This window comes from Arachis ipaensis, chromosome B2 (assembly GCF_059453495.1).
Source record: "Arachis ipaensis isolate K30076 ecotype BB chromosome B2, ASM5945349v1, whole genome shotgun sequence".
NCBI lineage: Eukaryota > Viridiplantae > Streptophyta > Magnoliopsida > Fabales > Fabaceae > Arachis > Arachis ipaensis.
In genome coordinates this window covers 5,848,823-5,861,540 of record NC_142437.1, presented here as the reverse complement: position 1 = coordinate 5,861,540, position 12,718 = coordinate 5,848,823, and the positions used below count along the sequence as shown (strand labels likewise).

Here is a 12,718-nt window from a genome sequence, read left to right as displayed (position 1 = left end):
TCACATGGTGAGCAGCCTTTATCGTGAAGCTCTTAGTGGAGGACCCTGGATGGTGTCAAGACATTACTTAATCATCCAGAGATGGAGATCCTTTTTTCTCTCATATGAACAAGCAGTTTGGAAGATTGCGGTTTGGATTCGCATCCCGAATCTTCCAATTAAACTCTATAACTATTACTTCGTTTGGAGGGTTGGATCGGCTATAGAAGCCATGCTCAAGATCGACAAGACAACCTCAATTCACTCTCGGGACCGATTTGCCAGAATTTATGTGGAGATTGATCTTACAAAAAAATTTGTTCCAAAAATTTCTGTCATGGGAGAGCATCCTGAATGTTGAATATGAGGGGCTACAACTCATTTGCTTTAATTGTGGTCTCTATGGTCATAGAACCGATTAGTGTAACAACCCTCTAGCGAAAGGACACGATCACCAGTCGGAAACTAGTGCCGGGACTTTAGCCAAGGTCATGGTGAATGGTAACCACAAAAATCAAGGCAATCAAGCTCCCAATATGGATAGTTCGGATTACCAGTCAAATATGGAGACAAATCAAGACTCTCAATGGAAGTTGGTAACTACTCAAGAGGCCCCTAATTTCGAGCCTTGGATGATGGTGAGGAAACAGCTAAGGAAGTGGCATGAGAAAAGAATTGTAACATTTAAAGAAGCCCAATTTAGGAAATATTAAAACATTAACAAGGAAGGTTTTCGTATTAATCTTGAGCAAAATATGAAAAGTAGATCAAAATATAATATCCTATTTGAGAAAACATTAAATACTACACCTAACACAAATAGGCATGAGGAGCCCTACCACAACATATGCATGAATATTAATCCTATGAGGAGTGAGCCTATTAAGGAACTTGGGCCATCAAATCAAGTTGTGAAAAAAATCCTTAAACATGGAGTTGGAAAAAATTCCTAAATAAAAAAAGGCCCACTAATGCAAAATTTGGGCCCATTATTAAAGGAAATTAAAGATCATGAAGCCAACTAAGGCAGGAGAAAAAAATAGTTCCTCCAAAGACGATTCCATTAATTTGAAACTAGGAGATAAGACCCATCATAAAAATCCGAACTCTTTGGCTATGGAATGGGAAATGCTTGAATATATGAGGCGGATACAGCCGCAGAAACGTGATACTTTTGAAGCAAAGATAATGGCTGGTTGTGTGCTTGAAAATCATGTTGTCAATAACAGCTTTCTTAATTAGAAATCCTCTATTACCAGTAACCCTACGCCTCCGACAAGTGGTATTGTGTCGGTTTCCAGCAAACCACCTGATGAAAAAAATGGGGATTTGGTGGCTAATGCATGAGCATATTTTCTATCTTTTCCTAGTGAATTTGCATTTAATTTGTTAAGTTTAATCAAGAACTAATTATCTTTTAGCCACTATGTATGCTACTTTGAGTCTTGTGCAATTCTGTTTATTTTAGGTAGCATTTGGTTGGATTTGATGGAGCTTCCACAGAAAAAGAGAAGAAGGCTATATAGGGCAGGAATTGCTTAGAGGATGGAGAGGAAGCTAGCACAAATGGAAGGAGCATAAGAATTAAAAGAGTTGACCAGCGAGGAGCGACGCGTACGCGTGAAAAGCGAAGATGCACAGCGACGCGTGCGCTTACTTGACGCGTGCGCGTACTTGACGCGTACGCGTGACATGCGCCGCGTACAAAAAACGCAGAAAACGCTGATTCCTATTAGTTCTGATTTAAACTTTATTTTATTTGAAAATAGGAAAAGATATTATTTTAGTTTTAGAAAATAGATTTTAAATTAAGTAGGATTAGATATAAAAGAGAAAAGAAACTTCTCTTCTGGGGGGGGATTCCAACATTATTCCACTTTTCATTCCACCTCAACCCAATTTACAATCCTAGTTTCCCACTCTGAACCATGAGCAACTAAACCTCCATTGTTAAGGTTAGGAGCTCTGTCTATTGTATGGATTGATACTATTATTTTTCTATTTTAATTCATGTACTGATTTATATTTCAAGGATTATTTTCCTTCTTTATATTATGAATTTGGGTGGAACAGAAGTATGACCCATGTTCTAATTGAGTTCTTGTATAACTTGGAAAAGCTCTTTACTTGAACAACAGCTTGAAAACATATTCTCCTAAATATCTAATTATCTGGATTTAACGGGATACGTGACATATAATCCTCTTATATTTGGGTAATTAGGATTTTTGTGGCATAATAACTAGAATTAAACTTCACCCCCTAATTGGAATTAATTGACCAAGGAATTGGCGGTCGATGAATTTTAGAGGAGACTAGAAAGGTCTAAGGAATTAGGATCTAGTCACATATAGTTTGCCATGAATTAAATCTTGCATGATTAGAATAAATTAATAAGAAAAGTCAATCCGGAAAATAGATAACTCTGAAGCCTTAACTGCTTTCTCCATATTTTATTCCCAACTTATTTATTTGCCTGTCTTCTGTTTAATGCTTTTTGACCTCTCAAATACTATTTTCTGTTTGTCTAACTAAGTAAGTCATTTAACCATTATTGCTTAGTCCATCAATCCTTGTGGGATCGACCTTCACTCACCTAAGGTATTACTTGGTACGACCCGGTGCACTTGTCGGTTAGTTTGTGGTTATAAATTCCGCACCAGTGGCTGGCAAGGATCTAAAGCAGAAAATGGGTTCTATCCACCATACTTGATCTTAGGTCTGGTGATCTAATCTATCTTATCGTTGTGTCCAATGAATCTGATAATCTAGAGCTGCAGGGTGCTAGAGGTAAAACATTTATTTCTTTGATTAAGGATATGAAAAAAGAATACCAAAAGTAGGGCTGTTTGGAGAAATTTGGATTTTGATGCTAGTTATATCGAGGAAGTAAGAGGCTACTCAAGGGATATAAGGTGCCTTTGGGATCCTGGCATTTGGAAGGTAGACATTATTTTTCATAATCATTAGTTTGTTCATATGATGGTTACTAATGGTGTTTCAACTTTCTGGCTGTTAACAGCTTGCTATGGAAGTCCATAGAGCGCTAATCAAAAAATTCTTTGGGAAATTCTCAGAGCCATTAGTTTAAATACTTATCTGCCTTGGTATGCCTTGGGTGACTTCAACGATTTGCTCCACGAGTATGAACACAAAGGAGGTACCGAAAATAACGACAGAGGTGCTTGCGAAGATTTTCAAACTTTCATCTTCGATTGTAGATTAATGGATCTCGGCTACTTCGGTTGGCCTTTTACCTGGAGAAGAGGTAATTTGATGGAACAATTTGATAGAGGTCTGGTAATTTGGACTGAAATATTACCTTTCCAGAAGCTAGGATAATGCACCTTCCCATGTTCAAGTCCGACCACTTTCTCCTGTGCCTTCAGTTCTCGTCTTCGATGCCGACTAACAGAAGAATGAGACCATTTAGATTCACTGCCGCATGGCTTACTCATCCTGATTTTGGAACCTTATCAATAATAATTGGATTATGCAGGGGTTTTGGAATATGGGTATGGTTACTTTTCAAAATGCTTTGAAGGACTGGAATTATAGGGTGTTTGGTAATATTTTCAAAAGAAAAAACCAAATCATAAGAAGATTGCAAGAAATTACAACTAACATGAATCCTACTGGAAATAATATCTTCTTGGAGAAACTCCAGAAAGATTTCTGGAGGGAGTATGAGGAGATACTTATTCAAGAAGAGATGTTATCGTTACAAAAATTTCGGTGCAAATGGATTAATTTGGGTGACAGAAATACCAAGTACTTCTACAATATCACTATGGTTAGAAGAAGGAGAAACAAAGTGACTTCTCTTTAAGATTGTGATTGAAATTGGATCTCAGATGATGATGCTCTTGAAAATATGGTGACAAATTTCTATTCTGAGTTATACAAGGATGACCTTTCTGATTGTCCATATATTCTCCATGGTAATTTTCCTACTCTTTCTCATGATGAGCTAATCAATATTGGGAATAATGTATTTGCCTTGGAAATTAAGAATTCTGTTTTTAGTATTGGTGGTCTGAAAGCACCAAGTAGAGATGGTATACATGTCATTTTCTATCATAATCAATGTGATAAAGTCGATCCTGACCTATGTAATCTGGTGAAAGCTATTTTTCTTGAACCTTGTAAAATTAGCGAGGTTAATGAAACGCTTATCACTTTAATTCCAAAGGTAGAGTCAGTCTCAAGCTAAAACACATGATACCTATAAGCTTATGCAACATTTCATACAAAGTGGTCTCCAAGATCCTTGCTAAGCGATTGAGAATGGTTATAGAAAATCTTGTTAAACCCACCCAATATAGCTTTGTTCTTGGTAGACAAAGTTCTGACAACATTATCATTACGCAGGAAGTAATTCATTCCATGAGGACAAAGAAGGGAAACACAAGGTGGATGGCTATAAAAATTGACTTGGAAAAAGCTTACGACATGCTCAAATGGAGTTTTATAAAAGATACTCTGGTTGACATCGGACTCCCTGCTCACGTTATTAATTTGGTCTGTACGTGCATTTCCACAGCCAGGATGGAGGTCTTATGGAATGGTGAAACCTTGGATGAATTTCTTCCTTCCAGAGGTATCCAGCAAGGAAACCCCCCTATTGCCTTACATTTTTGTTCTTTGTATGGAGCGTCTCACCCACCTTATCAGTGCAGCTGTGAAAAACTACTTTTGGAAGCCCATACGACTTAATTGGGATAACCCCGATCTATCCCATCTTTGCTTCGTAGATGACCTCATTCTCTTTGCTGAAGCTAGCATGGACCAAGCAGAGATTATCAACAAGATACCTGAGAAATTTTGCACAAGTTTCGGGCAGAAAGTAAATAATGATAAGACCCGAATTTTCTTTTCCAATAATATGGGCAACAATGTTAGGAAGAGATTAGTGAAACACTATTTCACAAGAACGGATGATCTTGGAAAATATATCGGAGTCCCCCTTCTTTACACAAGAACCAACTGCAATACCTACAATGAGATTATTGGCAAACTCAACTCTACGCTGAATGGATGGAAAGCTTTCACTCTATCTTTTGCAGGAAGAACAATTCTGGTGAAATCTATCCTTTTCTATATTCCTACTTATACTATGCAAACTTCTATTCTTTCTGCATCTACTTGTAACCTTATTGACTGTAAATGCAGGAGCTTCCTTTGGGAAGAAACAGATCAATCACAGAAAATCTATCTCCTCAATTGGAAGACTATCAGTCAACCTAATACTAATGATGGGCTTGGTATCTGGCATACCAAAGAGCTTAACCATGCCTTCATGATAAAAATTGGCTAGAGCCTTATAGAAAAAAGAGATGCTCTCTGGGTCAAAGTCCTCCAATCAAAATATAATTGTGGAAGCGACCTTCTCCCAAGAGTGAAAAAAAAGAATAAACAATCAAATATATGAAAAGGAGTGTATGCTTCTTGGTTTGATGTTCAAAGGAATTCTATTTGAAACATTGGTGATGGGAACAATATAAACTTTTGGAACCACCAATGGGTGCCAAGTCTCAGTCCTCTCAACAATTATGTTGCCCAGGTAAGTCAGCCTTATAATTCAAATGATGGACTAATAGACTTCCTTTTGGTTTGAGGTGAGTGGGATGTCGATAAACTTCGAAGATGGCTTCCAGATCCAGTGGTGAATAGAATTCTAACCATTTCTCCACCATCCCCGAAGAAAGGTCAAGACCAGATTGTTTGGGCAGCTTCATCGGATGGCACTTTCAATATGAAATCACCCTATTCTTCTCTCTAAAATAATATAGGAACTGCAGATCATCTTTTCAAGCTTGCTTGGAAGTGGAATGGCCCCGAAAGAATTCGATCCTTTATCTGGCTGGTTGCTCATGAAACTATTCTGACGAATACAAAACGAAAAAGAAGACACTTAACTATTGATGCAAGGTGTCATCAATGTAACTTTGTTACTGAAGATGCTCTACATGTTCTCCGCAATTGTTCCTCTGCAACCATCATTTGGAATCTCTTACAAGCCAACTAGAAAGTTCAAAACTTCTTTAACCTGAATATCTGGGAGTGGCTTTTGCAAAATCTATCTCACCAAACTGATTAGAACACTATGTTTGGAGTGACTATATCCTCCTTATGGTACTAACGTAATAAACTGGTCTTTGAAGAAGGAGCTGGCACCTCTCCCTTGGCAGTTGTGGAGTCAATCAAAATGTGGATTATGAAAATTACCAAACTACTGGACTTGAAGATTATTCCAAAGAATACGCACTAATTTTCTCATGATAGGCTAATTAGCTAATTACCCCTCCGAATCATTGGATGAAAGTAAACGTTGATGGCTCCTTTTTTGCACAAAAAAGAAGTGCAGCTTGTGGCGGCATTTTTCGAGACAATTTTGGAAGATTCATCAATGGCTTTTCTTGTAATATGGGCAGCTGCTCCATCATGCATGCGGAGCTTTGGGCAATAATTAGAGGCTTGCAAATTGCATCAACAAAGAAGTATAACCATCTCATTGTAGAATCTGACTCAGCTATAGCTATTAAATTTATCTCTAAAGGATGCCTTCTTCTTTACCCTTGTAACCCCTTGTAGAAGATATCAAAATTCTTGCTAATCGCATTCTGCAGATCATTTGGCGTCACACCTTGAGAGAAGCTAATTCGATCGCTGATCAACTTACAAAGAATGGACAGGACTTACCCTTAAGTCTTCATTTATTCGATATTCCTCCATCCAATATATCTCTTGGCTTATCTTTTGATAGCTATAGTTGTTTTAGAATTAGGAATGTTTTCTAATTTTTTTTGTTTAGTTTGTTTTTTCTATTTAGGGTCATTAACCCCTATCTTTTACAAAAAAAAAAAGTGTTTGACGTAGATTAAAATTACCAGTGCTTACTACTTATTATAAAATTAAATATACTTTTTTTATATCTATGATTTTTTTAAAATATTCCTAACTGTTAATTTTATTCAATTTAATCTATAATATTTTTATTTATTTAATTTTATTTCTAATATTTTAGATTTGTCAAAATTATTCTTAAATATTTTTAATTTTGCACCTAATATTTTAGATATAAAATTAACAGTAAGGGATAATTTTAAAATAAACCAAAAATATTAAGAATAAGTTAAATAAAAGTAAATATTAAAAATATTTTTAAAAAATCACAAATATTTGAGATAAAAAAATATAGTTTATCTACAAATTAATTGCTAAGGCAAGTGAACCTCATCTATTATGCACTCTTTCTGTTTTCAAATAATATTCATTGTTAAATCTTCACCTAGATTTAGGGATGTCAATGGGCAGGGCGGGGGCGGGGGATGCCACCCTGCTCCCATCCCTGCCCCTAGATTTGCTCCTCGTCCCCGCCCTCGTTCCCCGTTGTGGGGGAATATTACTCCCCATCTCCATTCCTTGCAGGGACCCTATTTCTCATTTATCTGATAGTTCTAACTAATTATTAATTTTCATATGAATAGAGCTGTAAGTATCCATCCTATACAAAAATAGCAAGATTTTATACAAAAAACCTAAACGACAAGATGATTACTTCTTTCAAAATGACGTAGTGGGGGGACGCAACGGCGAACTAGAGGACAAAGCAGTAGACGAGGTAGGAGACGCGACATCAGAGAGGAAAATGGACACAACGACATAGTTACGGAAAGGGACGCCATAAATAGAGAGCACAATGCAGTGAGGGTGATGGCACCGTGAAGTGTGAGGATACGGTGAGAAGGGAGAGTGGCGAGGGAGTGGCTGCAGAGAGGTTGGATGGAGTATAAACAGCGTTAGGGATCTTTGAATTGAAAAATGGTTATACAAATGAGGATTAAGAGTTTTGGGTGTGTGTGAAATGACTAAAACACATATATGAGAAAAATAGTGTGTGTGTGTGTCCCGCGCTTGTCTCGGGAGAATTTTGTCTCCTATCTCTATTCTCGGGGGAAAAATTCTCCACAGTCGGATCCCCATTTGAGGCAGTCTCTACAAGGATCCTCGCATCTCGCAGAGTTCTGCCATCCCTGCCTAGATTAAGAAAACGATTGAGAAGTATTTTATAGAATTATCTTAAATTAATTTTTTTATATTTCTTCTCTTTTACATCCAATTAATATTTTTTTTAATTCATTACTAGTTATGTAATTCTTAGAGGTATGGTTGAGAAAATAAAGGATTGAATAAAATTTTCAATTTTCCAAATAAATAACTATTTGTGAACAAACTAAATTTTCGAAGTGTACAATTATTTAGAAAAGTAGAGGAAGTACAAGAGTTTTAAAAAGAGCAAACAAATACTCACCAAAAAAAAAAAAAGCAAACCAATATTAAACAGGATCAAGAGTGAATAATTAATAAATGATTAAATCAACGGCAAATTTATTATTATGAGAGTCCATGAGCATGTCATGTTAAAAATAGTTAAAAAAAACTATTATATATCAACAATTTTTTTTTTCAGTCAATATCTATCGATCTTTTTAATCATAAATTATAAACTCTAAATTTTAAACTCTCATCTTCCCAAAAAAAAAAGGCATTAAAAACGTTAATCTACAATAAAGTAAAAAATTGGTTAATATTAATTAATTAAAAGTTGATTTATATATTAGCTAGGGTGAGGGATACGTAGCTACAATGTGATATATATTGAGATAATAGCTTCGACTTGCCTCTTTCATACTCAAAGTCTTATGTGCTTTATTTTTGGGATGGAAGACAAATTAAAGATGAGCTGGTTAAGAGTGTTGGCAATGCAGTTTGGACAAATTTTGAGTCAAAAATTTATTTAATTCGAACATTAATTTTATTTGTAATGCAGTTTGAATTAGATGATTTAAAAAAAAAAAATTCGATCCGATCTGATCCAATTTTAAATGGTTTGAATTGAATTGAATTGAATTTACGATTCTGTAAACTAAAAAATTAAATACATATAATAAATTTTAATATTAAATTTTAAATAATTAACAATAACATAATAAGTCTCAACAATATCTTAAAAAATCAACGATAACATAATAATAGAAATAAAATTATAGGTTAATTAAAATAAATAAATAAATAACATTTTAAACATAAAATATTTATTCAATAATAATACATGAATAATATAAAAATATATAACAAATTAAAAATGCTATAAATATAATTGTGAATATAATAATAAAATAATAATTTTATAGCACATGGTGACTGGTGTGGTTTGGATTTGATTTGATCGGTTATAAAAAGTAAATTCGAAATTCGATCCGATCCAGTAGTTTGCAAAAGATAAAATTCATTCAAATTCGAATTAGTGCAGTTTTAATATATTTTCGATTTGGATCGGATTAGATGAGTTGTTTAATTTGAATTGGTTTGGATTTGGACATTTCTAAAACTGTTATATGAGGTTTTTTTTTTAATTTCTGGAGAATAGAATGCATAGGTTGGTACATATTTCCAAATGCTTATATTGTACTCTATTTCTATCGCCTTTTGGCCTGCATTTTTTTTTAATTGTATAATATAATATATTATTTATTTCATTTTCATTAACTAAATTCGAGAGAGAGAGAGAGGGGGGAGGATATTCTTCATATTTTAATTCTTTTGATTGCTTAATCAGTTTCATTAATTTATTTTATTAAACAAATGAACTATACGTAACTGAAAGAAATAATAATAAGGACGATATTCAAATTAATAAATTAGATAAATTAATAAATTAAATTTTGTGTACATTCAATTATCTTGTATTTAGTGTTAAAGATATATAATAAATTTGTTATTAGTTTAAATTTGTTATTTTGTTTAGCTAAGATTAAATTTAAGATTTAATATTTTATTATTCAATCAGGTACAGTTACAATCACTTTCAGTTAAGATTATAATTGATTTATCTAAATATAATAAAATCTAATATAATTCATATATTTGAATTCATCCAACTTTTTAGTAAAGACGTTGTTATTTAGAAAAGTTTTAAATATTTCACATTAGATAAAGAAAAGGCCAATGCATAAATGCATTTTCTTTTTCAAAAAAAAAAAATCAAATAGAGCATCTAGGTGGAAGATAAATACAGTCACATTCACCAACTACTTTCCTTTATTTATTCTATCTCAAATATGCCTAACTCTATAGTCTATAGTGAAAATTTAAAACAATAGAATACTACATATATGTTCATTTACATATTCTAAGGAAAAATATGGAAACAGGACTGTATCATAATCATACAAATTAAAATAAAATCTTTTTCCAAAATCAAAACTATATCATAATCATAACTATATAATTAATTCCAACCATATACGGCATTACTCATTACCCCCCACCTAATTTAATTTTTAAATGGTCAAATCCATGCAAATTAACCAGAATAAATAAAAATCCAAAACAGCAAAGAAATCTGATCTCTACCATTCGCTGACACAAAAGAAAGAATTTGAATAACTACCTTCAACTTCAGTAATCAGTACTTTACCTATATCTTCCATCTTCATCGTTCTTTTTTGTGGTCTCAAACTCTCAATAGTTGTCGCTACTCACAACAACGACGACAACAACAACACCGTCGTAGATTCCTATGTTTCTTTCCTTATTCTTCACAGATTCAACAAATAAGACCTTACTATAACAATTCTCACAAACTTCAATTAAATCATGAAAACCGAACAACACAACAATAATAAGAGACTACTCTCTTCACTTCTCAGAACAGCAAAGCCCGCGGCGTATTTTATCTTTCTTCTGCTAACTTACGCCATAGGTTACCTCTCCGCTCCCTCTGCCACGTCATCACAACCACCGCAACAGCAAGCACCGCCGTTTGCGTCGTCAACGCCGTTAAATGCCGTTTTTTCTTCTTCTGATTTTGACTCAACTTCCAACTCTGTTATTCGAGTAACAGTCAACTCCACAGAGCTCGACTCGTTCCGAGTCACGACTCGGTGCGCTGATCCGATCTCACCGGAACTCGTTAGACGTACTCTCGTCGACCGTCTCTTCAACGGTACGTCACCATTCAGCAACTTCCCGCCGCCGCACGCCGCTCCTCTTCTCCGGAGAACGACGAAGATCAAAGGATGGGGCTCAAACGGTGCCGTATTTGAGAATCTCATAAGGCGCGTGAAGCCACGCGTCATCGTCGAGGTTGGCACGTTCTTAGGCGCGTCGGCGATACACATGGCCGAGTTGACTCAGCGACTCGGCCTCTCGACTCAGATTCTGTGCATCGATGATTTTCGCGGTTGGGCCGGGTTCAGAGACCGGTTCAGTAAAATCCCGATGGTAAACGGTGACGTTTTGCTGTATTACCAGTTTTTAATGAACGCGGTAAATTTTAACAAAACCGGGTCAATTTTACCCGTACCTTTTTCAAGCGGGTCAGCACTAATAAAGCTATGTGAATGGGGCGTGTATGCGGATCTCGTAGAAATAGATGCGGGTCATGACTTCTTCTCTGCTTGGTCGGATATAACCCGTGGGTATCGAATCCTCCGACCCGGCGGAATTATATTCGGCCATGATTATTTTACTGCGGCGGATAATAGAGGTGTTAGAAGAGCCGTTGACTTATTTGCAAAAGTCAATGGTCTTAAGATTAAAATCGACGGTCAACATTGGGTTCTTTACTCTACTTAAATTCTATGATAGGAAAATATATATATAGTTTTTTCTTTTTAAAATCAAATATACATACTTTTACTTTTTTCTTTTTAATTTTTTTTTTCTTTTTGTAATTCTACTAGTACGGGATATTTTCACAAACATTGTTGTGATATTTTATTGCTATTCGATCTTATATGATATGATAGTGATTGGAAGATTAACTTCTCAGCAATACATGGTTGATAAGTAGATATGTATCGTAATCATAGATTTGATTTTTTGGGGTCTATATATGTAAGTGTTTCGAGAGAAAGAGAATGAGAGGGATGAAAGCAGAAGATGTTTTCATTAACTAAGGTTGTATGATTTTCGGAATTCGGAGAAAATGTTTATATTGAAAAAAAAACGGTTAGAGGCCCAAAAACAAACACAAAGAAAAACTAAGCAAAAGCTATGTATATAGTATGACTTCCTCTTTACTTGAATTGGTCTTTTTGGACAACATATAATTGGGTCTCCTTATATGAGTCTTTATCCCCAAAAATACAGTATAGGGGTAATTTCGGAACTAAACACAAGTCAGTCCAGACCCAAACATAAAAGAGATAAGAAATATCCAAACAAAAACATTAGAAGTTTTGAAAAAACAAAGGAGAGAAAACGAGCTGAGTTTTGAGTTGGAACTGGACCAAAAGTAGAGGAATTTATTATAGGCTTTCGGCCCAAGAATTGAAGGCTATTTATTCACGGTCAATATAAAAAGAATGTTATTCAGGTCCGAAAAAAAAAATGTTATTCATTATGAAACTAACAAAGGGTTAGTTTTTACTTATTAAATAATTACGATTACTCTACCAAAAAAAAGAATTACGATTCCTAAGGATTCGTCAAGTGGTCGGTTCACTTGTCCGCTTAAACAAGTGTTGAAGATTCGAATGTTATTTTTTATATCTATTGACTAATAACAAACTCATAAATAGAATTTAAATTTGTGATGAATTAGTCCTAAACTTGCAAGATTTACCATTGAAAAAAAAATTACTTCTAATGAAATCAAAGTCAAAGAGATTCATTTGTGTTTGGTAGTAAAAGTAAGGATTTATACCATATTACTCACTTCAAAACTACA

General features: G+C 34.6%; 1 protein-coding gene across 1 annotated transcript; it reads left to right on the top strand.

Moving 5' to 3' along the window:
* The first annotated feature begins 10,361 nt into the window (after nt 1–10,361).
* On the top strand, nt 10,362–11,810 carry LOC148572899 (uncharacterized). The gene has a single exon (XM_088503883.1). The coding sequence runs from the start codon at nt 10,642–10,644 to the stop codon at nt 11,620–11,622; it is 981 nt and encodes a 326-aa protein (XP_088360009.1). The 5' UTR covers nt 10,362–10,641; the 3' UTR covers nt 11,623–11,810.
* Nucleotides 11,811–12,718: the final 908 nt, after the last annotated feature.